The 27791-nt window shown below is 40.8% G+C and overlaps 1 protein-coding gene across 1 annotated transcript; it reads left to right on the forward strand.

The window, feature by feature from the left end:
- Positions 1-3925: 3925 nt before the first annotated feature.
- On the forward strand, positions 3926-27791 carry LOC127533317 (B-cell receptor CD22-like). The gene is made up of 3 exons (XM_051945978.1): positions 3926-3955; positions 25264-25456; positions 27505-27791. The coding sequence occupies exons 1-3, from the start codon at positions 3926-3928 to the stop codon at positions 27789-27791; spliced, it is 510 nt and encodes a 169-aa protein (XP_051801938.1).

Raw genomic sequence — 27791 nt, forward strand, 5'->3', positions numbered from 1 at the left:
AGGAAGGGAGCCAGGACAGATCTTAAGATTACGGACGACCACAGAGGTGACAGGTTTTCGTTCAACACCACATCCTCATGTGCAGTCTATCACAGCCTATAGACCCTGGTATTGTTAGGGAATTCTGCGATGTCGAAAGAAGAATCAGGAGGCACATTCAGAGACACCTTATGACATGGTAAAGGAGAGCAGAGCAGTGATGAGTTTGATAGCAGCTGTGAGCGGATTTGTTGACTCTTTGTGTTCTCCCCAGGACAGATGTGATGTTTGAGATTTCACTGTCAGCTGTTTAACTGCTCGTGTTGAGTTGTGAAGATTATCTGCTGCTCTCTGACCAAAACAAACTCTTTCTGGTTCTTTGTCCTATGTAGCGTCACCCACCTCATCCTAAATACACCTTTCACCTCCGTCTCATCTTTCACTGGATATTTTTTAAAGGGAGAGCAAAAATGTGAATTGTGTTTTTTCTATTTTCCTAGTTAAACATCTGCATTGCAGCCAAAAACTTTTTGAAAAGTTGTGTGATTACAAAAGTGATTGTCAGTTACTCTTTCTTGTCATTTTACTCATATTCCAACCACAGTGTGACAGAATTTTACAAGAAGGGATTTATTGTGTTCTTTGACAGATTAGAACAAAGAGCATCACTATAGTGTAGTGTCCTGGTTATGAAGTGAGCGTTAATCTGTCTGTGAAGAAGAGAAACTATATCATTCAAATAGTATTTTACTACCCTGGTCCTCTGACACTTGACAAGTTGTGCTGACATCTCTCTGGTCTACAAGTTCCAGCCACATACAATCATACAGTAAGAAATGAAACGTTGATTCACCTGGTCTGCAGTGCAGCTTCAGAAAAATGACAACAGAAATCATATTGACAACTGTAAGAAAGACAGATAGTGAGTGAACAATAAACTTAGAGGGGAGAGAGATTAACCAGAAGACAGAATACAAACATACAGTGTTGACATGGTGTACAATGCAGAGAATAGTGTATTCTAGAAATAGTAACTGACAAGTCAGAAGAGGCAGGTGGTTTATGTAGAGCAGTGCAGCAAGAACACATGACAGTTGAAAGTGCAGTGGCAAATTAAGTTTCAGTCATTTACTAATACAGTGATAGATGCAAAGATACTATGAACATGGTAGTGGGTACAATAAACCTAAATATCACAGCAAAACATAAAGCAATGAAATGACAAGGTCTGGTTGAATGTCAGCTGGCAGCTTGTTCTCATTTCATACTTCCACAGAGTAAGTTTAAAAGTTAGAAAAAGAAATGCTTTATTTACTGCTCTAAAATACAAGAAACTGTATATTTTTATGATGTGAGACATGAAGCATCATGACTTGGACGCCATCTAGACTGAATTACAGCAATTCTGAAGCTGAATTCAACTTTATTTGAACTTTATCATGAGTGACTCTGTGAGCTTGATGTGCTGTGTGCTCTTTGTCTGTTTTACAGTCATTAATTCATTCATATATTTCAGTGTATTTACCTTCTTTTAGCAGTGTGGTGTATGAGTCTGTAAAGAAATAACACCGGCCCGTGTCTTTGTCTCCGTCTAGGTCTTGGCCTTGGTCTTTGTCTGTGTCACGGTCGAGAACAGTAGTAGTAGTACAGCAGCACATACCATCCCTCATCAGCTGTAAATGCATTAAAGCCTTCATTATTGCAGTCAAAAAATAAGCAATTTGTCAAATAAATTTATTGATTGGATGAACAGTTTCCATGGAAGAGCTGAACAAAGATAACAAGATTTCCTTTTGTTATATTCTCTTCTTTTGATTCAGCAACACTCACCAGTCTTGTGTTCATTCTTGTCACTTTTATGTTCCATTTGTCACTAACCAATAAATCTGTTCACATAAAACAATAACATCTGGTTATTTTTGTTGCATCCAGCCAACCCCTAGAGGTTGGATCGTAACACTTTTATATTCTATGAAAAGTAAACAAAAAATCCACCCCTGATCACCCACAGCTGATGAACGTCAAGAGAATTTCTGAAAACAATCTTTCGAGTTTATATACTTACAGGAGCCAGGTTCAGCAGACAAGCATATGAAAGATTCTGTGCATTTTTAAGCGCTACTTTCCAGGATCCATCTAGCCTAGCCGCGCTAGACCCATGTTCTGAATTCTGAAGGCACAAGGGTCTAGGGCCGCTCGACAGGGAGGGAGGCGGGCTAAAAGGTTGTCTTTCAAATCACTCTGCAGCAATTGGGTAGGTATACAACCAATCAGCCCAACGAATAGGCTGACGTAGTTCCTAGAGTGCCGGCGGGATTGTGGCTAAGTCCCATTAGCTTCCCAACCAGCGGAGCCAACTGGTATATTAAGGATTTGCCATATCCCGTCGGCATAAGTCCAAATACGTCTGTCTTCTCAATGAAACACTTCAGTGCCGTCCTTTGTTTATCTTTCAAGTTGAATTTTAGCTTCAAATCTTTAAGGGCTGTGGCCAAAGCCGAGTTGAAAGATAACTGTTTATTGTTTCCGGTTGTTTCTGTCAGAATCGTCACGCCTCTGTCGTCACTTAGTTACGCCCGCCTTCTGACTCTACACTTCATGGTGATTGGTCCGGCCAGTTTTAGGAGCAACCAACCTCGAGTCTTATGGAGGGTAACTAGACCCACCCTGGCAGAGAATTAAATTCGTTGCCGTGGGTTGTCTAGCGTGGCTAGGCTAGGATCCATCTGCAGCGGATACATTATATGAGAAAATGTTTCAAAATGTCCTACCAGATTGTATTTACCATTTCTTTGATAACAAAAGAGACTAATGCACATTTAAATAGTATTACAGAAATATCTAAGACATCTACTTGAAGCAAAGACATGTGTACCACCCAAAACCACCATGATGTATTTTTTTGAGTGCAAAAATATCAACATCTGTAGTGGTCAAATGTTAGTACAAGTAGTACATGTGTAGTAGTAACTTAGAGTGCTCTATTGTTTTTTTGAATGTTTCCCCCACTTAAATGTTTCAGATCATCAAAAAAAATTTAAATATTAGACAACGATAACCAAAGTAAACAGAAAATGCAGTTTTTAAATGATTATTTCATGTTTTAAGAGATAAAAAGCTATTCCAAAAATCCCTGGCCCTGTGTGAAAATGTAATTGCCCCCCTTGTTAAATCATGAATTAACTGTGGCTAATCACATTTTTTGGAAAGCTATTTCAATTCCACTGACCACACCCATCGGAATGACCTCTGGACCTGTTCAACAAGAAATTCCTTAAATAGAAGCTGTCTGACAAAATGAAGTCGGCCAAATAAGTGGACCAAAAAATCTCCACAGACATGTGAAAGACTCATTACCAGTTATAGAAGACATCTGACTGTTGTTGCTGCTGTGGCCCAACCAGTTAGTAGGTTTAGTGGGGGGCAATTACTTTTCACACAGAGCCAGGAAGCTTTGAATAGTTTTTTCCCCTTAAGGAGTAAAATCATCATTTTAAAATTGCATTTTGTGTTTACTTGGGTTATCTTTGTCTGATATTTACTTTTATTTGATGATCTTAAACATTAAAGTGAGGAAAATATGCACAAAAATAAGAATTTGAGAAGGAGGCAAATATGTTTTCACAGCACTGAATATAGCAGTAATATTACCAGGAATAGCACGAATGCTTTTAGTTGTAGTGGTATCACTTCTGTAGAGGCAGGAGAGGAAGTGTTATTGTACTAAGTTATTATATAACTATAATTATTGTAATGACGTAATGTTTTAAGTACCAATACTGATTACGAATCACAAACAGCATCACTTGAGCTACAGATCAATGCCACACTGTTGTGCTGTACATTTGAGACTTTGAGTGTTTGTGTTGACAGGCTTGGTGAGACTGAAAGCTTCAGAGTTCTTCATGAACGTGACTGTGCTTTTATCAACTTCAGGAATGCCAACATGGCTGCCAAAGCCCTGGAGAAGCTGCAGGTAAGTAATGAGCTCATATTCAGGTGAGCAGAACTTTGCTGTGGTTACCTTCTTGAATGTAAGAGCAGGTTATTAATGTGCCCCTATGAGTTTCAACAAGGAGCTGTCATCATGTAAAGTTTGAACAGCTGCAGTGTGTCCTCATGTCCAGGGGGTGGAGCTGAGGGGCAGCAAGCTGCTGATGAGGTACCCAGATGGTTGGATCCAGCAGACCCTGCCCTCCATGCAAAGGACCAACACCAGCCTTGGCTTCAGTGCTGTAGGAGCTCAGCCAAGCAGCGCTGCATCAGGATGACTCACTAAAGTGTATCTGTGTGGTGTTGTGATTTTTCAGATTGGTTTATTTTTACCACTTATCATATGTGCCAGTTAGGGTAAGGTATTTACACCAATCAGCCACAACATTCTGACCACTGACAGTGAAGTGAAGAACATTGATCATGTTGGTTCTATGTGGTGTTCTGCTGGAAAACCTTGGATTGTGGCGTCCATGTTGATGAGACTTAGACACTAAAATAAACGCTGTTCCAGAACAAACGCACTCCTTCATTTAAATGGAAATCTTAAATGTTACTGGCTTCCTCACACAGGACAATACATCCCACCACATCAAAACAGTAACAACATCAAATAATCATGAACATCTTGAGGAACACGACAATCCCCCAAGATGTTGATTTGACCTCCAGACTTCATGGACCTCATTCTGATCAAACATCAACAGGATGCAGTGGAACAAGTTTTAATCCCAGATGCCCCATTGCACAACCCAGAGTACCCAAGGGATCCACTGCCAATGTCCTGGTTCAGACCCCATAGACACCTGGACAGGTATGCTGGTCCAGATTCCATAGGATGTCTCAAGAGGTCCTCTGGTCCAGACCCAGTGGTTCAGAGCATTTTAGACCATAAAGGGGGCCTACACAATGTTAGATGATCATAATGTTATGCCAGACCAGTGTATATTAGATGTGTTGGTGTGTTGATTTGGCTTTAGGGAGTTTATTATGGTTACTGTTGACTTCCGCACCAACCATCTACAATCCATTATTTGCCTGTTTTTACCGTATTCATGTGAATATGATGCAGGATCTTCTCTTCTGGTTCCACACAGGTCCAGGCAGGGGTCACCTATAAATGGTGACGAGTGCTTCTACTGGTGGACCACAGGCTGTTTCCATGGCGATAAATGCCACTTCAAACACACACCAGACCAGCACAGTGGAGACAAGAAACCATGGAAACCATAACTAAGTCCCTCCCTTACCTTCACAACACCTGCATGAGGCACCTTAAAGAGGGATTCACAGAGGAAAAAGGCCTTAAAAAAGAGGACAAACAGCACTCAGTGTGGACAGAAGAACTTCTACTGTGTAAGAGGTGCAGAAGGAATGATTACTTTCCTGTCTTGAGTTGTGATACGACTACCTGTCGGCCACAAAATGAGTGCTGAAGTTTGTTTTCCAGTAATGTTAAGTGAAAGAAAGCTTCTGAACTCTGTGATGTGTTTTGTCGACTTGTGCCAACCACAATGAAAGCAGAAGGGTTGTCTCTAGACCGCATCCTCCTGTGTGTTCCTTTTAAAAATAGTCAACATTAGTGACATGTCTTCCTGTAGAGAAGGACATTTGACCACATGTAATACCTATAAACATGTCAACTGTTTTTTTTTTTTTATAAATCTCTTTATTAACATTTTGGCAGTTAACAAGGAAATATAAAGAACATATCAAAATCATCATCATTGAATCCGCCAGTTATAACCACCACCCCATTTCCCACCCATCCCACAGTTGCATAGCTGTACATAAAAAAAAAATATATATATATATATATATATATATATATATATATATATATATATATATATATATATACATATACATATACATATATATATATATATATATATATACGTAAATACATAAGTGAATACGTACATAGTATATACCAATATAATTTCAATAAGGTGCACAAGAATGAAAGCATAATGGAGACCATGCTGTGCTGGTGGCCAATATGAGAGCAGAGTCCAATAGAAAGAAAAAAGTCCCAGTCACTCCAATATGAAAGGGTGTGACCGATCAAAATGGGAGTAGATGTACAGAGATCTCCAGAGTGCTGGCAACAAATCAGTCATCAGCCGTAAGGCATCAAAGGATCTGACCTCATAAATCAAGAGGATGACAAATAGCCAGGTCAAACAAATAAGACAAAACAACAGACAATACACCCAGAGTGGGTGAAAAAAAAAGATAAATAAATAAAATATAATAACTAAATTAAAGTAGTAATAATAATAATAATAATAATATTAAAAAAGGAGGGGGAGGGGTAAGACAGAAGAGAAGAAGAGAGCCCGGTGCTGTATGGACAAGTAATGAGTACTAAGCCCAATTCATATCACTGTTCATTCCAATTCGAAACATCTAAACTGTCATAATAGACTAAGAAGGGAGTCCACATCTTATGAAATTTCTTCAAGGATCCTCTCAGCGTAAATTTTATCTTTTCTAATTTCATGTGCAACAGTATGTCCTTAATCCATCTGCTATGGGAGGGTGGGGACGGGTGCTTCCAATTAAGAAGAATTAGTCGTCGTGCAAGTAAAGTAGTGAATGCGATAAAATCATACATGCTATTACTAAAAGCTACACCGTCTGGTCTCACACCAAATATAGCAATGAGTGGATTGGGGTCTACAGTTATACCAAAAATCTCACTGAATGATTTAAAAATTCCCTTCCAAAATATTTCCAGAGCTGGGCAAAACCAAAACATGTGAGCAAGAGTGCATGGAGAGTAATTGCATCTATTACATGCAGGGTCAAAATTAGAAAAAATCCTGGCCAACTGGGAGTTAGTAATATGTAGACGATGTAGGACTTTAAACTGTATAAGGCCATGTCTAGCGCAGGGTGAGTAGGCACGGACTCGGTTAATCATCCCATCCCATTCAGTCTCTGAAAAACGCTGGTTTAAGTCCTGCTCCCAAGCTTGCCTGAGGTAGTCAAGCATCTGAGGATTTATAGAGCTAATCATCGTGTAAAGTAACGATATTAGCCCCTTGGCAGTGGGGTTTAAGTCAAGGAGTTTGTCAATCGGTGACATTATTGGCAGATTAGGAAATTAACAAAATTTTTTCTGTACAAAGTGTCTGATCTGTAGGTATCGGAAAAAATGAGTTCTGGGAAGGTTGAACTTTTGGCTAAGTTGTTCAAAAGAGAGGAAAGTATGATTAGAAAAAAAGTCTTTAAAGCATTTGATACCATTTCTATGCCACAGTTGAAAAGCTGCGTCCGTATTAGAGGGGATAAAGGCTATATTAAAGATAATAGGGCATGAAATTGATGCCTCTTGCAATCCGAAGTGCTTTCTAAACTGGGACCAAATCTTCATTGTGTGAAAAACAATGGGATTGGAGGAGGTAACCTTAGCAGATATAGGAAGAGATGAGCAAACAATTGAGCAAAGAGAAAACTGGCTACAGGATTCCTCTCCCTGCACCCACACAGGGGCCTCAGCTGTTTTTGAATGGTTAAACCAGAAAAGTATCTTCTGAATATTGCTAGCCCAGTAGTAAAAAAGGAAGTTTGGAAGGCCCATTCCCCCTAGTTTTTTCGGTCTTTGTAGGAAGGTTTTTCTAATACGATGACCCTTATTACCCCAAATAAAGGATAGGAATAATTTGTCCAGGTTACTGAAGAAGGATTTTTGATGAAGATAGGAATGTTAAAAAATAAAGAAAGAAAACGAGGGAGGACAATCATTTTAATTAAATTAATCCTGCCTGCGAGGGACAAAGGTAAGGCAGACCACCTTATCAAATCTTTTTTACAACGGTCCAGTAATTGGGCGAAGTTATGTTTAAAAAGCGCGTTGAAAGAGCGTGTAACCATCACACCCAGGTATCTAAACCCGTTAGGTGTTTCTTTAAATGGAATTGAGGGAGTCAAAGGGCCAGTTGATGTGCCGATGGTGAAATATTCACTCTTAGAGAGATTAAGTTTGTAGCCAGAGATTTTACCGAAATTTTGCAGAATAGAAAGGATAGGTGGAACAGACAGAGTGGGGTTGGAAATATATAGAAGTAAATCGTCGGCATAGAGCGAAACTTTATGCTCCTTGTCATCTCGCATGATACCGCTAAATTGTGGACATTGGCGTAAAGATATAGCCAGAGGCTCTATAGCAATCACAAATAAAAGAGGCGAAAGCGGGCAGCCCTGTCGTGTGCCCCGTTGTAATCGAAAGTAAGGGGAATGGACATTGTTGGAGCAGACAGAGGCTGACGGGGATGAGTATAACAGTTTTACCCAGGACACAAAGCTAGGGGAGAAACCAAATCGCTGCATTGTGGCAAAAAGATATGTCCACTCGACCCGGTCGAATGCTTTTTCAGCATCAAGAGAGACGATCATTTCTTGGGCATCCGACCGAGTCGACGTGTAGATGACATCAAAAAGCCTTCGAACATTATGAAAGGAGTTGCGCTTCTGAATAAAGCCGGATTGATCCTCAGAGATTACAGAGGGAAGCGCAGTCTCTAAGCGGAGGGCAAGAGCTTTGGCGAGAATCTTAAAATCTACGTTAAGAAGCGATATAGGCCTGTAAGATTCACAGAGAGTTGGATCCTTATCCTTCTTGGCCAGTAAGGAGATAGAAGCCTGGGTTAAGGTTGGTGGGAGATGGCCACGATCAAAAGACTCAGTAAACATAGCAAGAAGAAGTGGGGACAATAAATCAGAAAACTTTTTAAAGAACTCAACACAAAATCCATCCGGGCCGGGGGATTTCCCGCTCTGCATGGCTGTGATGGCTCCAGTGATTTCAGACAAGGATAAAGAACTTTCAAGCTTTGAGTTAAGTTGTTGACTAACAGCTGGCAGTTCAATCCTATTGAAGAAAGAATTAAGTAAGGATGTACTATTTTGACTTTCCGACGAATATAAGGTTGTATAAAATGCAGAGAAACAATCATTAATGTCTTTAAGATTAGTTAACGTAGCACCAGAGGCAGATTTAATTTTAGGTATCAAGCGAGATGAGGTGAATTGGCGAGCCTGGGAAGCAAGGAGCTTGCTAGCCTTCTCACCGTATTCATAAAACTTGTGGCGGCTCTTCAGTAGTAATCGTTCCTCCTTAGAAGTTAAGATTAAATCATATTCCGCCTGGAGGCGCAGCCTCTCCTTAAACAAATCCGGGTCAAGTGATTGAGAATATTGTGCATCCAGATTACGAATGGCATGGGATAACCCTTCCAGCTTCGCAACCTCCCGTTTCCTGTTGTTAGATACGTAGGAAATAATCTGGCCTCGGATATATGCTTTAAGGGTCTCCCATAAGGTTGACCTTGAGATTTCAGCTGAATCGTTTAACTCCAGGAAGGTTTTGATTTCGGATGTCAAAAATTTTGAGAAATTGTCATCAGCAAGTAAGAGGGGGTTTAGTCTCCAGGGCGAAAATGAAGGGGGCTGGTGTGGTATAATCAATTCAAAGGTGACCGGGGCATGATCTGATATGACAATACTCTCATAGGAACAGTTTTTAACTAAAGAAAGAAGATTATTATCTAATAGAAAGTAGTCAATGCGGCTGAAGGAATGATGCACTGAAGAAAAGAATGAGAAAGCTTTAGCTGATGGGAATAAAAATCTCCAAGGATCAGAGAGACCATATTGATTACACAAAGATTGTATAGTTGTTGCCGATTTGGACGGAGATATCATTCTGGGTGATGACCTGTCCAGGTTTTGGTCAATAGTGCAATTGAAGTCTCCACCAATTATCAGTGTGTGACTGTCTATATTCGGGATAGTAGAGAATAGTTTAATAAAGAATTGGTTATCGTCCCAATTGGGTGCGTAAAGGTTCACCAGAATAACTGGTTTACCATAAAGCTCTCCTGACACAATGACAAAACGGCCTCTGCTATCTAAATCAACCTTCTTAACAGTGAATAAGACATTTTTATGGATCAGAATGGCACACCCACGACTCTTAGCATTAAGTTGTGAATGATATACCTGACCAACCCAGCTGCGCCGAAGCCTAGGGATATCAGGGTTGCATAGATGAGTTTCTTGAAGAAGGGCGACTCCGACCTTCAGGGATGAGAGATGTGAGAGGACTTTATTCCGTTTAAGAGGACGGTTTAACCCCCTGATGTTCCATGAAATGACTTTAACGATTTTCCCAGAAGATGGTACGCTCATTTAAGTAAAGGTATGGTAGTGAGAGTAGTACTAGATAACAGAGTTTGTAGAAGCCAATTTGGGCATGAGATTGAGGTACAGACACGTCGGGCTTGAAGGCACAATGGGATAATAAAGAATAGAGGGATGAAAGAAGAGAAGAGGGGGAAGAAAAAAAATAGTACAGCAAGAACTTACCCCAACAAGAACCCCAATCAGGAACTCCTTATGACCCACCCACCACATCTCCCCAATGAGATGCCTATTCTTAACCTAAGACGAGAAGTGCCTCCACGAACGCGGCAGGACGAGGTCCTTCTTCACGCTCGGGGATTCCTATCACCCTGATGTTATTCCGTCTGGAGCGGTTTTCGAGGTCTTCCAGCTTCAGTTTCATCTTCACGTTGTCTTTAGCCAAGTCGGAGCACAGCTTCTCCAAGGTAATCACTCGGGCATCAACATCAGTGAGTGAATCACCCACCTCTTGTAGCTTCACTTCATGGCCTTGTAGAGTTGATTTAAGCGTTTTAAGCTCAGATAGTATCTCGGACCGTGATGTACAGACCTCGGAGCGGATGTCGTTGAGCAGCTTTGTGATATCAGAGGGCTGTGAGGTAGCTTCAGCATCAGGGGGGCCCGGGCAGCTATCCAGGCTAGCACAGCTATCCATGCTAACACTGCTATCAGTGGTGTCTTGGGCCATGTTCGGACCGGTCTTACGAGGTTTGTGTCTCGACATATTCGTAACCAATAAGAGTTCACTGTGTTGGTTCTGCCTTAAAGTCTAAAAACTGAGTTGAATTTATCAAGAAGCGGATATATTGTAGGCATCAAGTATAAAAGTATATCAGAGCAGCGGACTTGCGGTCTATTCACGTCGCCATCTTGACCAGAAGTCCCATGTCAACTGGTTTTTGACATATTTTTCACTCCTGCAAAATATTTCCTTAACTGGATAACAACTTTTAGCTCGGTCATGTGTGTTACAAATGAGAAACTATCAGCTGTCTTCTGCTGTGTATCAAATCTTTTTGTCCACAAAAAGTTAGTGTTTAAAATCTGTAAAATATACAGTACTGTTCAAAAGTTTGGGTTCACCCTGACAACGTCATGTTTCCCATGAAAACACACACTTTTGTTCATGTACAAACATAACTGCACAAGGGTTTTCTAATCATCAGTTAGCCTTTCAACACCATTAGCTAACACAATGTAGCATTAGAACACAGGAGTGATGGTTGCTGGAAATGTTCCTCTGTACCCCTATGGAGATATTTCATTAAAAATCAGCTGTTTCCATCGAGAATAGTCATTTACTACATTAACAATGTCTAGACTGGATTTCTGATTCATTTAATGCTATCTTCATTGAAAAAAGTATGTTTCTTTCAAAAATAAGGGCATTTCTAAGTGACCCCAAACTTTTGAACAGTAGTGTATATTTAATATAATAGCCATATTTAATCTGGTGTAGGTCCATATCTTAAAACATTATTATTTATTGTTTTCCAGTCTCTGTTTCAGGGTAATTTGTGGCTGCCTTTAGCAGTGTTCAGTCATTAGTGTAGCATTACCCACTGTGAGTGTAGCTTATTTTATTCCTGGAATTTGTGTCAGTGACTTGTTTCCTGTTCAGTCTTTAAAGTTTCTGCCGAAGAGACATTTCTGAGAATAGCAGTCAGATCAGAGATAATCATCCAGTCAAATATGATTGAAAGGTTGCTCTTTAATCTGTTAAAGAAGATAAATATTATATTTTTTTTACCCCATCTATCACATTGGACTTTGTACTACATTAAAGTGTTTTTGAATCAACCATTCGGTATTATGTCAGTTGTTTACCTGTTTAAACATTTAGAAAATCTGTCAAAATGTCTGGTCTACTCTGCAGTGCCATCATGGTGTGCACTGTCTCCTATTTTATATTTGGTAAGTCTATTTAAGGTATTAAATGCTCATGTTGCACCATGTAAATAACACAACTATAATAAATATCAGTTACTGAGCAACTGTGATGAACGTCTGTTGTGTCCTGTACAGTATACTGTATAAAAAATGGCTCAGACTTTTGCATGTTTATCACCTTTGTACACACCCAGTTTCCTGTGTGATCTTCATGTCACAGAGACTTTGACAAACATGTCTCATGTTTAAAGGTTGCAAATATCTGCAATAATAAAAGAAGCAGGCTTCTGACTGAGATATGTGATCAAACTTTCACATCTGTTCTTAGAGTTCTTGAAAAAGTTTTTAAAAATCTGCCCTTAACTCCACCTTTATTGGACATTTGGTTTAAACAAACATTTAACTAACTCGAGGAGAACTTATAAAAAGAAAGGTTTAAACAAATTGTCACTTTTAGTTCACACCGTCCACCCAAATAGATGTGTTGTATTTACAAAAACAAATCATCATACAGGCTGATGCTGTAAATACAAATCAGTAAACCTGGCTTTTTTTTTTCTAGAATCATCTTTTTTCAAAAAAATAAATAAAAACTGTGACCAGAAGTTATAAATTAAGAGCTCCATGCACGCAAAGCATCAGTAAGAATCATTTCTTCATTTCAGCCCTGTGTGTTCATGCACATTAATAATCTGGAGGAAGGAAGTCTGCTTTTCACACCTCTACCTCTGGTCAAGAAAATGTTTCCATCCACAATAGAAATTCTCTTCAAGGAACACGTCCTCCACTTTTTGGTCAAGAAATGTTTACTGTGACAAACTGACAAGTCATATTTCTGTTGTGTTTGAGATCCTGTTGATGTGATTTAACAGAGTCAAGAAGAGCAGCTATGAGTTTAGCAGCAGCAGTGAGTGGATTTGTTGTCCTCCTTCTCTGTGTACCAGGTACTGTACATTTATACTGTAAAAGTCAAACCTTTGGACACACCTTCTCATTCAGGGCTTTGCATTTATTTCCATTATTTTCTGCATTACAGATTAATACTGAAGATTAACACTTTTTTGTCTACAACACAATTCCATATGTATTTTTTTATAGTTTTGATGTCTTCAGTATTAATCTACAATGTATGAAATAACTAAATAAAAACCAGTGAATGAAAAGGTGTGTCCAGACTTTTCACTGGTAATATTTTTAAGACGTTTACATCACTTTCAGAATGGTTTATTTTTAGCAAGTACATGCAGCTGAATTGATTTTTTGGCAATGTGGTACAAACTCTGCAGACATTCACTTTTCTTTTGAAATCAAAGGTTTCAGAGGAAAGCAGAGCCGTTTCTGGTATGAAATGCTTCCTGTATGGTGGTGTAATGGTGGAATGTTTCATGCTTCAGTATAAATCTAAGATACTTGATAATTGTAATGCTGCTTCTCTACTACAGTTGAGAGAGAAATGGCCTTTTTTTTTTTTACTGCATTTACAGTGCCGTGAAAAAGTATTTGCCCCCTTCTGAAATTCTTACTTGTTTGCACATTTTCCACACTTGAATGTTTAAGATCATTAAACAAATTTAATATCAGACAAAGATGACCCAAGTAAACACAAATGTAGTTTTTAAATAATGATTTTATTCATTAAGGAAATAAAACTATACCCTCCCTGTGTGAAAAAGTAATTGCTCCCTAAACCTAATAACATGTTGGACCACCCAGCAGTGACAACTGAACTCCAACATTTTCTATAACTGGCAATGAGTCTTTGACATCTCTGTGGAGATATTTTGGTTCACTCTTCTTGCAGAATTGTCTTAATTCAGCAACACTGGAGGGTTTTCCAACATGAACGGCCTTTTTACGTTCATGCCACAGCATTTCAGATTCAAGTCCAGACTTTGACTAGGACACTCCAAAATCTTCATTTAGTTTTTTTAAAGCCATTCAAAAGTCGACTTGCTGGTGTGTTTTGGATCGTTGTCCGGCTGCAGAACCCAAGTGAGCTTCAGTTTGAGGTCATGAACTGATGGCTGAACGTTCTCCTTCAGGATTTTCTGGTAGAGAATTCATGGTTCCATCAATCACAGCAAGTTGTGGGCACCTGTAAAGCTCAACGGGTTAAGCAGGCAACACATGTACAGGGCTGGTCCCAGACACAGCGGCTTGGGTTCAATTCCTGCTTTTGGCCCTTCACTGCAAGTCTTCTCCCTCGTTTCCTGTCTGTCTTCACCAATAAAAAAAGCTTCAAAAAAAATCACAGCAAGTTGTCCAGGTCCTAAAGCAGCCCCAGATGATCACACTACCACCACCATGTTTGACTGTTACTATGACGTTCTTTTTCTGAAATGCAGAACGAGACACACTCCTTCTAAAAGTTAAACTTTGGTCTCGTCAGTCCATAGTATATGCTGCCAAAAGTCTTGGGGATCATTCAGATGTTTGACGAGCCTTTATGCTGTTTTTGGTCAGCAGTGGTTTTGACCTTAGAACTCTGTCATGGATCATTTCTGTCCAGTCTCTTCCTTATTGTTGAGTCATGAACACTGACCTTAACTGAGGCAAGGGAGGACTGCAGTTCTTTAGATGTTGTCCTGGGTTCCTCTGTGACCTCCTGGATAAGTCATTACTGTGCTCTTGGGGTAATTTTGGTCATTTGTCCACTCCTGGGAAGGTTCCCCACTATTCCATGATTTCTCCATTTTGGCTCTCACTGTGGTTCTCTGGAGTCCTGAACCTTTAGAAATGGATTGTAGCCCTTTCCAGACTGATAAACGTCAGTGACTTTATTTCTCATCTGTTCTTGAATTTCTTTGGATCATTTTGTTGCAGCTTTTTTAGATCTTTTGGACGACTTCATTTAGTCAGACAGGTTCTATTGAAGTGATTTCTTGATTGAACAGGTCTGGAGGTCATCAGGTTTGGCTGTAGTCAGTGAAACTGAATTCACTTTCCAAAAAATATGATTAGCTACAGTTAATTCATTATTTAACAAGGGGGGCAATTACTTTTTCACACAGGGCCAGATAGGTTTGGATACCTTTTTTCCTTAAAACATAAAGTCATCATTTAAAAACTGCATTTTGTGTTTACTTTGGTTATCTTTATCTAATGTTTACATTGTTTGATGGGTTGAAAGGTTTAAGTGGGGGAAGTGTTCAAAAAATAGGAATTTGAGAAGGGGGCAAAAACTTTTTCACTGCACTGCTACAGTTACTTGTTGCTTTTGTAACCCTCTCTAGCACCCGTCACCTTAGACAGGGTGAGGTGCTACAAAAGAAAAGGAAAAAAAAAGGTAAAGGGTTATCTCTGACCTAGGCTCGAAGAGGAGGTGGCTTTATGCTGGCCTGTCTGTGGATGCAAACATATAAATTTCACCCCAAAGAACACACGGTGACAAAATGTAAAGTTTTAAAAGGAAGTATAATCACTGAAATGCAGAATAGAAATTTTGCAATTTCAACAGCTCAGAAATAATAAAATTGAATACTGGAAAAAAAAATAGCAGTGAAATAATAAAAGAAAATGAAATTATCTTCAGTTGTCTTCAACAATCAGTTACTATAATTTAGTTCAAATTCAACCAGAACACAGGTCTATCCAGATCATGAAAGAACATTTAAAACAAAACTCTGAGATCTCAGGAAAACAACAAATGAAATAAACTCCAAAAAAACAAGACCAATAAACCAAGAAATAAAATGAAATAAAACGAGTGCACTCGTCCTACCGCCCTCCCTCAAAAGCAAGTCCAAAGTCAATGGTTGTTGAACCAAGTGGTGTCCAGGATGGGGAAGCAAGATGGAGAATCAGGGTGGAGAAGCAGGTCTGTCGCAGGAGACGGTGGACGGAAGCACCAGGAATCCAGCAGAAGGATGTCAACACAAAAAACCAGCCGGGAATGATTTTCCTTCACTCGGTCAATAGCCGCACAAAATGACAGCTCCTCAGAAACTTCAGAGTATCCAGTGATGTTCCAGTCTGCTATCTCCTCTATTTTCTTTTCTTCTCTGTTCTTTTCAATTCCAAAAAATCCAGGAGGACAGACACCACCCAGCACCGCAGGCAGGAAGGGAAAACGTCAAAGATAGCTTATAAAAAGATGATCACTCCTCGCACCTTTCGTGCACCAGAGTCGCAACTGCTTCTCTTAAAGGAGCAGTAACATAGCGTCAATACTTAAGGTGCAGCTAAAGACGAAAAAGTAAATAAACAAACAAATAAATAAATAAATAACCAGGGCCTTATAAACCCGGGTTACATTCTCCCCCTCGACACCGCATGAGTCCCTGCATGCGTGAAATCACTTAAAGTGAGTATCACAACGACTTGCTTGAGACTGAGGAAGAATAGCCTGAAGGCTCTCAAAAAATGAGCTAAGAGCCAGAATGAGTGGCTTCCCTAACTCGTCGTACGTAAACTTCTGAGGTGGACGTCTCTCTCGAGCAGAACGACTGGGTTCGTCACATGCATTGTCAGACAAAACTACACGAGGCTGCCCTGATTCAGGTGAAACATTTTGGTCATGTACCTGCTCTGTTTCTTCTAACACTGGTTCTTCTAACACTGGTTCTTCAAACTCAGAAGGCACGTTTGGAATGTCAGATTCAGGAATATCAACAACTACATAATCAATAGGTGAACCAGGACCATCACCTGTACCAGCTATCTCCAAGACTGATTCAGGTAGGTCGACTGGCTGATCGCACTGCACTTCTGCAGGCAGAACTCTTGGGACTTGTGGAGTGAATTCAGTGGCCTGAGGGTTTAGAGCAACTATCGAGCGACTGAGAGATGCATTCCTCGCTATCCGCGGAGGTTTGGTTGTTATCTCTACAACTCTGTTTGAGCAACGATCATCCTCCTCAACACTAAAGTCCTCATCCTGATCACTGCTCTCCTCAGAAACTCTTCTGCTTCTCAGATTTCTCTTCCTCAGCTCTTTCACTTCTGCTTTCTCTTCTGGACCTGTATCAATGGGCAGAAAACCACAAGGAAGGAGGAGATCCCTGTGCAGTGTGCGATGTGGACCATTCCCTTTTTCCGGCCTAACTACATAGACAGGTCCCTCACTAATCCGCCTCACCACAACATGTATCATCCTCTCCCACCGATCTGCCAATTTATGCTTCCCTCTAATGTTTACATTTCGCACTAACACCCTGTCCCCTGCGAAAAGCTCAGCTGCCCGTACTCTGGCATCAAACCTAAGTTTGTTCTGCTCACCTTTCTTTCGAGCTCGGTCAGATGCGAGTGCATAACTTTCCTGCAGGCGCCGGCGCAGTTTGTGGACATAATCGGAATGGGTGCTGTGAGAATCTGCAACTGGGCTGGTTCCCAAAACAAAGTCAACTGGCAATGTTGGCTGTCTGCCAAACATTAACTCATAAGGTGAGTAGCCAGTAGTGTCATTCCGTGTACAATTGTACGCATGAACAAGCGGCTTGACATAGTCTCTCCAGTTGTGTTTGTCCTTTTCCTCTAGGGTTCCCAACATGCTCAAAAGAGTGCGATTAAATCGCTCCACGGGGTTCCCTTGAGGATGATAAGGTGTAGTACGCACTTTTTCGGCTCCTATGACGGAGCAGAGCTCCTTTATAGTTCGCGACTCGAAGTCTCTACCTTGATCGCTGTGCAAGTGACTAGGGAAACCATACGGGGCAATAAAGCTCTCCCACAGTGCTTTGGCAGTTGTTTTCGCCTTCTGATCCCGGGTAGGGATTGCCACAGCGAATTTCGTGAAATGGTCTGTTATGACCAGAACATTTCTCGTGTCACGACTATCAGGCTCTATGGACAGATAGTCCATGCAGACAAGTTCAAGAGGATAAGTGGTAAGAATATTCTGCATGGGTGCAGCTTTCTGTGGATTGGCTTTTCTCCTGAAGCACCGTTCACAAGTTTGACATCGCTCTTTAATGGCCATGGCCATTTTAGGCCAGTAAAACTGAGTGCGAGCAAGACTGAGGGCACGTTCAGCCCCTAAGTGACCAACCTCGTCATGTATGCCCTTTAAGGCACAGTCTCTGAATCGTTCAGGAAGAACAAGCTGATAGATTTCACTGTCATGGTCAACATACTTTCTATACAACACTCCATCTCTCAGTTCAAGACACTTCCAGACCTTAAGAAACAGCCTGACCTCAGGTGGCTTGCTGCTCAGCTGTTTGAAGTGTGGCTTCACTGCAGCCTCAAGAAAGGAAATGACCTCTCTGAGGGATGGATCCTCCCTTTGTACCTTGTACCAATCCCCCTTCTTCATTCCAGGTATGGTGTCCTGTCCAGACTGGATGAAAGAATCAGGAATTGCCGAGGCATCTAAGGCAAGACACTCAGCAAGAACAAGATTTCCTGATTCGCTACTTATGCCGACACTGTGGCGCTGACACACAGCAGAGATAACCTCGCTGGAAATTACTTTACATTCATCATTCAACACTCTTTCTTTGAAGTTTTCAATCCTTTTCCTTTCATTTAAGAAAGCATCATCTTCTGGAGGTGGACCTTGTGGTCGCCTGGACAACCCATCAGCATCCTTGTTGGCAAGACCTGCACGATACTTTATGCTGAAATTGTACGTTGACAGGGCTGCTAGCCAGCGGTGTCCTGCCGCATCTAATTTGGCAGAAGTGAGAACGTATGTGAGCGGATTATTGTCAGTAAGAACTGTGAACACAGAACCATATAAATAATCGTGAAACTTCTCACAAATCGCCCACTTCAATGCCAAATACTCCAGCTTGTGGGTGGGATAATTCTTTTCACTCTTGGATAGCCCACGGCTAGCATAAGCTATCACTTTCAGGTTTCCATCCTGCTCTTGATACAGTGCAGCACCAAGACCCTCCCCACTGGCATCAGTATGCAAGACGTATGGAAGCTTGAGGTCTGCAAAAGCAAGAACAGGTGCAGAGGTTAGTCTATCAACAAGTGTTTTGAAGGCACGGTCACATTCAAGGGTCCACTCATCACCAAATGGTACACGAGAGTTCACAGGACCTATGACACGAGGTCTCTTGTAAGTTTTGCCTCTCTTGCGCGGATGAGTGGATCCAGCCTTAAGAGCATTCAAGGGCTTGGCTATCTTGGAGTAGCCTTCAACGAAACGTCGGTAATAACCGGCAAAGCCCAAAAACCTTTCAAGCTCTTCTCTGTTTGTTGGGCAAGGCCAAGTTTTCAAAGCTGATATTTTATCAGGGTCAGTGTGAACACCTTGAGCATCCACAACATGGCCAAGATACTTCACGGATGACCTGAAAAAGTGACATTTTTCGGGAGAAAGTTTGAGGCCATAATCTTTGAGGCGCTGTAGAACTCTCATAAGCCTGGCCTTGTGCTCCTCAAGTGTGTCTGAGAAGACGATCAGGTCGTCTAAAAACACGAGTACTTCATTCAGATGTAAATCTCCAACACACTTTTCCATTAAACGTTGGAAAGTAGAGGGAGCATTTGTTATGCCTTGAGGCATTCTGTTAAATTCCCAGAAGCCTAACGGACATGTGAACGCAGTCTTGTGTTTGTCTTCTTCGGCCATCTCCACCTGATAATAGCCAGATTTTAAGTCCATCACTGAAAACCATTTTGCACCACTTAGCGCTGAGAATGTTTCCTCGATGTTTGGGAGTGCATAAGCGTCCTTTATGGTGCGTGCATTTAACTTCCTGTAATCAACACACAATCTTATCTTTCCATTTGTCTTTCTGACTAAGACCAGTGGAGACGCAAAAGGACTTTCAGACTCCCTTATTATCCCAGCATCGAGAAGCTCTCTCAGGTGTTGTTTCACGGCTTCTTGGTCGCTTGGGTGTATGGGTCTGGATCTTTCCTTAAAAGGAGTCTCATCGTGCAGCCTGATATGATGCTTAACCACAGAAGTGTGGCCATATGACTGCTCATCTAGAGCAAAGACATCACGGATAGAGTTAAGCTTTTCAGTGACACGAGCTTGCCACTCATCTCCAAGAAGTGAGTTATCAAGGTCAAAGTTGAGTCTCTCATTGGTTCTTTCACTTTCATGCTCAGAAGGAGATGAGGAAGACTTTTGGGACCCCAAAGGAACAATGCTCACTGCGGCGGAAAGCTCACCAATGACATGCTTTGGTGGTAAGGTAACAGTATGGTCTGTCACGTTGTGAATGACAACAGGAATCTTGCTGGCAGCCTTACAAGAGATGTTCAGAACTGCACATTGAAGCATCAACCCACCACGTAAGGAGACAGACTCAGGTGACTCAAGAACAAAAGAGGAATTGGGATTAGTCTTACCCACTCTGACATCTCCCATGACCTGAACCGTCTGTTTAGGAGGGATGGAGATGGAATCCTTCCCATGCAGTTTAACAGGACAGGTTTTACTCTCACTCTTACTGCAACCAGCCACCTGCTGGAGGAGTAGTGCATAACTGTCTGACCTTTTCAGAAACTCTTTTCCATGATGTCCTACAGCACGATGGTACAGCTGCAGTAAAGCATTAGTGCCAACTAACAATGGCGTTACGCTGTTAAAGTGGCATTCAGGAACAATCAGAGCCAACACTGTCAATTTCTCTTCTGTACCTGTGACAACATCAGGGAAGATTATACTGGCTTCCACATAGCCAAAGTAAGGGACATTTTGTCCTCCAGCCCCTTCAATATCAAGGAGGGAATGAATGGGATGTACAGGTAAAGAAGGAAAATTATTTGCACGAAATGTTTCAGAGATGGTCGTGACTTGTGACCCTGAATCTAATATGGACTCACACCGAACGCCTTCAAGGGAAACTGTGGCAGTACAACGTGGACCAACTAGACCATCAGGTAAGGAAGAGATGGCTGCCCTGTCTGGCCCTAAGAGCCTGGGCTCCAATCGATCATTTGAGTGTTGTGTCATTATCATGGGACTTGTCAAATCTTTGTCATCAGCTCCCAGTCGTCCCACAGCAGGAGCTGCTACAGGTTTAAAGACTGAGGGGCTGGTTGTCTTTCTTTAAATTTATCCCTCTTGACTCTAAGTTCTGTGTTCTTTTGGCGAACAAGAGCAGGGTTTGCTTCATTGTCACAATTAGCAGCAATGTGGCCATTCTGACCACATTTAAAGCAGAACCAAGGCTTGGGATAAGTGGAAGGCTTGTGAGCCAATCTGGGGTTCACTGTACTTGCAATTAAACAGTCACCTTTTGCATTACTTGCGTCTCTTACAGGGTGTCTATCAGTGTTGGTTTCGTCTGTTCTAAGCTTCTCCTTCTGTGTGAGTGTCGCCACTTGCTTCCGCAGCTCAGCTACCTCTTTCTCTAACCTTTGAGTACCGTCTTGTTTCTTCACTGGAACAGCAGTAGGTTCATCACTATAATTGGTCAAGCTAAAGACTGACTGAACATGTGAGACGGCCTTTGCAGAACCTAAGTGTTTTTTCATTCGCTCAAGTTTTGCAGAGCGTCTGTCTTCTTCTGTTCTTAATAAAAGGAGCAGCTCGGGAAACGATGGAGCACTACTCTTTTGATGTTCAAGCTGTAGACCTACAATCAAGCTTTGGTCCCAGCAACCTCTACAAAATTGTCTGAGCAGGTGCTTGTCTGAGTCTTTGGCTGCAACTCCCCCTCTAGAAATACCCTTAGTAAGCAGAACCTGGAGCCTGTTAAGGTAAGTAGAAGGTTTTTCTCCAGAATTCTGATTGGAGCTCAAGAACGTTGCGAACAGCTCCTCACCGTCTTCTACTACACCGAATGCAGCTTCAAGTCGCTCAAGGTAGGAACTGAGGGGAGCACTTGTGCCAAGAGACCTAATAACATCAGCTGCAGGACTAAGCAAACTGTCTAATATTCTCCTGACCTTCTGATTTTCAGATAACGAAGAGTCACAAAGAAGAAGGTCAACTTGCACACGCCATGCATCATAGTCAACTTCACCATTGGGTTTAGGAAGTCTGCCGGAGAATGTGCGGATTCTGCTCTGACTGTAGCTTGAGGTTGATTGCTCGCTACGCACTATGTGCTCAACAACCACATTTTGGATGTGTGGTGGGTTAAACATGCTCTCATCTATGTGTGACTGATTGCTCGACGCTCCTGAGGGAGGAGCAATAGGGGAAGCAAACACTGGTGGAGTCCCGGGCGTCTCACCATTCTTGTTATCGTAGGTGTCTGCTGTATTTCTCGGGATAGCAACAGGTTCCACAGTTTCATTATGACAAGTTTCAGGGGCGACACTTGGCTGCTTGGGAAGCAATGGAGACTCACCTCTCTGGACAGGAGATGTGTCTGACTGCAGATTGTGGAGCTCGTTCTGAAGCACCTTGAAAAAGCCTGCTTTGCTGTTACCATGCAAAATCTGTAGTTCACTTAGGTATCGTTGTGCTAGTTCCCTGCCAAGGTCATCCTGACACATTTCTCGAATGGTCCTAACTTGCCATGTCACATCTTGGTCCCTTGGGCTTGGCAAGTCACCAACAGCTGAAGGGCTAAGTCTTGAGATTGCCCTATCAGAAGCATACTCTATTAAAACTCTCCCTGCTGGTTGCCCTTGCTCATCTGGTATCTTAACAACTCTTGTAACATCTCCATTAACTTCAAAATAGTCTGAGATTTCTTTCTCTGAGTATAATTCATCAATACCCGTCACAAAAAGACAATTCTGTCCACGTAGGTCATATCTGTTACAAAGTTCCATTTTTTCAAGTTTGATAAATTTCCTTGAACCCACAGAAAAAAAACACTGCTGCTGATGTGAGGCTGCAACATGCAACGAGGAAGAGATCACAAAATCACAAATTACATATACACCAATATGGCTCCTGGCTGGCTCGCCACTTTTGTAACCCTCTCTAGCACCCGTCACCTTAGACAGGGTGAGGTGCTACAAAAGAAAAGGAAAAAAAAAAGGTAAAGGGTTAGCTCTGACCTAGGCTCGAAGAGGAGATGGCTTTATGCTGGCCTGTCTGTGGAAGCAAACATATAAATTTCACCCCAAAGAACACATGGTGACAAAATGTAAAGTTTTAAAAGGAAGTATAATCACTGAAATGCAGAATAGAAATTTTGCAATTTCAACAGCTCAGAAATAATAAAATTGAATACTGGAAAAAAAAATAGCAGTGAAATAATAAAAGAAAATGAAATTATCTTCAGTTGTCTTCAACAATCAGTTACTATAATTTAGTTCAAATTCAACCAGAACACAGGTCTATCCAGATCATGAAAGAACATTTAAAACAAAACTCTGAGATCTCAGGAAAACAACAAATGAAATAAACTCCAAAAAAACAAGACCAATAAACCAAGAAATAAAATGAAATAAAACGAGTGCACTCGTCCTACCGCCCTCCCTCAAAAGCAAGTCCAAAGTCAATGGTTGTTGAACCAAGTGGTGTCCAGGATGGGGAAGCAAGATGGGGAATCAGGGTGGAGAAGCAGGTCTGTCGCAGTAGGAGACGGTGGACGGAAGCACCAGGAATCCAGCAGAAGGATGTCAACACAAAAAACCAGCCGGGAATGATTTTCCTTCACTCAGTCAATAGCCGCACAAAATGACAGCTCCTCAGAAACTTCAGAGTATCCAGTGATGTTCCAGTCTGCTATCTCCTCTATTTTCTTTTCTTCTCTGTTCTTTTCAATTCCAAAAAATCCAGGAGGACAGACACCACCCAGCACCGCAGGCAGGAAGGGAAAACGTCAAAGATAGCTTATAAAAAGATGATCACTCCTCGCACCTTTCGTGCACCAGAGTCGCAACTGCTTCTCTTAAAGGAGCAGTAACATAGCGTCAATACTTAAGGTGCAGCTAAAGACGAAAAAGTAAATAAACAAACAAACAAATAAATAAATAACCAGGGCCTTATAAACCCGGGTTACACTTTACAAATTGAGGATCTTTCTGACAAAGCATATCAGTTCACCTAAATCTAGAGGATATGTACACAACAAATGATAAATCATGCAACCTAGCAGTATTTTAGGCAGGTTGATCCGTCAGTATTATTTCAAAAACTATATTGATGCATAATGTCAACATTTCATGGCATCAGCTCCTTAAATTTGAAGACTTGTAGAGTTTCACTTTAATTATCACATTTCTTGCTAAATTGATGAAGTGACACATTTAAAAATAATTTCACAGTAAAATCTAGATTCAACTTGAATCCCACAGCACTCACAGAAATCATTTTGTCTTTCATGCCACAATAACGAACCACGTGGTTCCATGGGAGCTTTGAGGTTGTTCCCAAAACTTCAGTCAGAAGGTGAACAGTTGGTGGAATGACTGTATAATGTAAAAGTCTGGTTTTCTGGCCTGCTGCTGTTCTGTTTTGGTTCGCTTGCAGCACTTTCAGAGAAAAAGTTGCATCATAAACTGACTTTTCTGATCCTCTCACACTTAAAAACTCCATTTCAGACACACAGTTTTACCATATTTATTTCATAGCAACTGCATGCTAACATGTTATCGATGCCATTGTGATCCTGCAGGAATATTTTTTATGTCTCTTGCGGCAAAATGGAAATTAACGCATGTGACACTAATGCTGCACTCTGATCTTGGAAATTTGATTAGAGTGGAACAAATTTAATTTCCACTAATTATGATCACAGAAATTGTAAAAAGACAAAATATAATAAAATGAATTGCTAATATTCAAAACTACTAGTTAAATGATTAAAATATGACCTTAACCTCATTAATGAACACACCTATAATGTCCCTTTCTGGATGCTTCAGCATTTCAAAGCTCTGAGAAAAATTCATTTGATGGAAATAATGACCAAGCCCACAGTTTTATCAGATCTGTGGTTTTCACCGCAGTTTCCAGCAAGGAAGGTCAACCAAGCAGAGCAGATCCTTCATTATGTAGCACACACTTCTCCAATTTCTACATAAACTTTTATTGATTGATTTATTTTAAGTCAAACATTTAAACTACTTCAGCCGTATGTTCTCATTTAGTAGTAGATTTTCCAGCTGCTTTGACATGAACCAAAAATGACTTAGAAAGTTGACATTTAGAGTATTTGAGATAAGATAACATAACATAAAAAAATTTCAGCCCTGAAGGAAATAGTTGTATTTTTATCTCAACTGTTTTTATAAATATTTAGAACAAAATCTCAAACACTGAAGCTAAGACCAAAAAGCACAGAGCAGAAGTTTTAAGGTCATGTTTTAAGGTCATATTCTGTCTGATGTTTATATGTGAATCTGATCCTGGTTTCTGATGTGCTCTGTGTTACAGTGGTACAGGGTCAGGATGACTGGGGAGTGACTTTCACTTCTACTCAGATCTGTGTTGTAAAAGGATCAACAGTGGAAATGAGCTGCAATTACAAACACCCAACCTACATGGATGGCTATTATCTCACAGTTCAGAAAACATTCTGGTTCAAAGACTCTGTGGATCTGACAACAGATGAAGCCTACACAGATCGAGTGGAGTACAGATGTGATGGGAAGAGATGCACTCTGACAATCAGAGACCTGAGAGAGAGCGACTCAGCTGTTTACAGGATCAGGTTCAGAACAAACCCACCTGAAGGACGTTATAGGAGTCCAACTGGAGTCACTTTATCTGTCACAGGTTGATATGTCAATTATTTCCAGCATCTGCAAAATAATGACATAAATGTCTTATGCATTTGCATGTCTGTGTTGATATTTTTCTTCACAAAAACTCTTCCTGTTTTTTCTTTACAGATCTGCGTGTAAATGTGCCATACTCATATTCCTACCAGGAAACACTGACATGTCATAATGACTGTCTTTTACCTGATCATTCTACCTACGTCTGGTACAAAAATGGACGTGATATTGGGATAGCAACACATTCTTATTCAGACTTTCAGTACGGAGACAGCTTTTCTTGTGCTCTAAGAGGATTTGAGGATTTCCCTTCAACTTCAGTCTGTGAGTTTTTTACTCCATAATTTTCCACTGACACAAATTTTTCAACATTTTAGGTCATGTGCTGTTCAATGACTTCATATGGAGGGTTTGGAAGCAGAGTGGTCTAACCATCTTTCTGCAGTTTTTGACAAAAAATGGGTTCAAAGTTTTGTATTTTCAGGAATGATCTAACATTCCACTGTAACACTGTATTTAGGTTGTGGGTTAAAACACTTTGCCACTAAAATGTAGACCATAAAATGTTACAGATATGATATAAAACTCAGCTGTGGGTTGGACCACTCTGCTTCTAACTCCCTCATATATCTTTTACATGGGTCAGAGATCACAACAGCTGTGAAGTACTGCAGTGAAAACTACAGTTTTCTTGACAATAAGGGAAAAAAATCTTTCAGGTGTCTATGGTGAATCCTGTAACAAAGTGAACTACAATGACAGAAGAATCTGTGCTGTCAGAGGATCAACGGTGGACATTTCTTGCATTTACCAAAGTTATGGATCTACCACATCATCATTTTGGTTTAGTCCTCAACAAAGTCATCGGTGGTTGAATTCCTCTAAACCTGAGGACATCAGCAAAGACTCCCAGTATGTAAGTCGAGTTCAGGTCTATGAACAGAGAGGATACTCCAGATTGACAATCAGAGACCTGAGAGAAACTGATTCTGCTGAATATCGCTTCAAATTCAAAACATCTTTGGATGAATGGGGCAGTGATTTACATGGAACAACTCTGACTGTCATCGGTAATGACAAACACAAACACATGTAAATACACCAGTTTGGTACATTTAACCACACTGAACATGTTTATTATGATGTAAAGCTCAGATGCTAAGTTTGGTTCCTTTGTATCACATCCAGCTCTCCAGGTTCATGTGACCAGAATATCAGACTCTCAGAGTGACACTCGTTTACAACTGAAGTGTCTCAGCAGCTGCACTCCATCTGGTCATTCCTACGTCTGGTTGAAGAATGGACAGAAAATGAAAGTGGTGACATTTTCTTTTGAAGACCAGTTTGATCTTGGAGACAGAATCTCTTGTGCTCTGAAATCACACGAGCAACACAGATCTCCTGCAGTGTGTAAGTTTACTTCATCATGCACCGAAAAAGTCAAATACACATTCATACCAACATTACAGTGCAATTAAAATCCGGATGTAACCTCCTTGAAGGTTTGTAGATCTTAGTATAGACATATAGATAACATTTATTTAAATTAGAGTTGAACTGCTATCAGTAAAAACTATTGTAAGAAAAGCAATATTGGGATACATTTTGTTCTACAGCATTTTCAAATATAATCCAGTTACATAAACACACATACAGAACTTTGCATGTTCTTGCTTCTCAGTTATGTTAAAAGATTTCTGTTATTTTCAGCCTGATAGATCGTTGCATTCAGTTGGAGTTAATAAAACAATTTAGAAGATTTATTCATGACAGACAAATGGTCCTCAGCTTCATAGTGGTAAATCTGAAAAACAAAAGTACTGCCACAGTGGCAGAAGTGGATGTAATTCATGTATTTCATATTTAATTTTCATTTAAATTGTGTTGTCTGTCTGTCCAAATCTCCTCCAGATGCTCCAAAGCGTCCCTCTCTGTCAGTGAGTCCATCTGCTGAGATAATGGAGGGAAGTTCAGTGACTCTGACCTGCAGCAGTGATGCTAACCCAGCAGCTAATTACACCTGGTACAAGAGGAATGGAAATCCAGCCCTTCAATCTCTCAGTAATGAGTCACAGCTTATCTTCAGCTCCATCCAGTCCTCAGACTCTGGACTCTATTACTGTACAGTGGAGAATGTGCTGGGCAAGAGGACATCTGGAGACTTTGGTATTGATGTGAAATGTGAGTACAGCAGCTAA

Source organism: Acanthochromis polyacanthus, chromosome 3 (assembly GCF_021347895.1).
Source record: "Acanthochromis polyacanthus isolate Apoly-LR-REF ecotype Palm Island chromosome 3, KAUST_Apoly_ChrSc, whole genome shotgun sequence".
In the NCBI taxonomy this organism is placed as follows: domain Eukaryota; kingdom Metazoa; phylum Chordata; class Actinopteri; family Pomacentridae; genus Acanthochromis; species Acanthochromis polyacanthus.

Excerpts from the sequence above, each read along its gene's own strand:
- LOC127533317 (XM_051945978.1), top strand. The coding sequence starts at position 3,926 with ATGGCTGCCAAAGCCCTGGAGAAGCTGCAG. Across the intron at positions 3,956-25,263 it reads AAGCCCTGGAGAAGCTGCAG|GATGACTGGGGAGTGACTTT; the intron begins GTAAGTAATGAG and ends GTACAGGGTCAG. Across the intron at positions 25,457-27,504 it reads AGATCGAGTGGAGTACAGAT|ATGCTCCAAAGCGTCCCTCT; the intron begins GTGATGGGAAGA and ends AATCTCCTCCAG.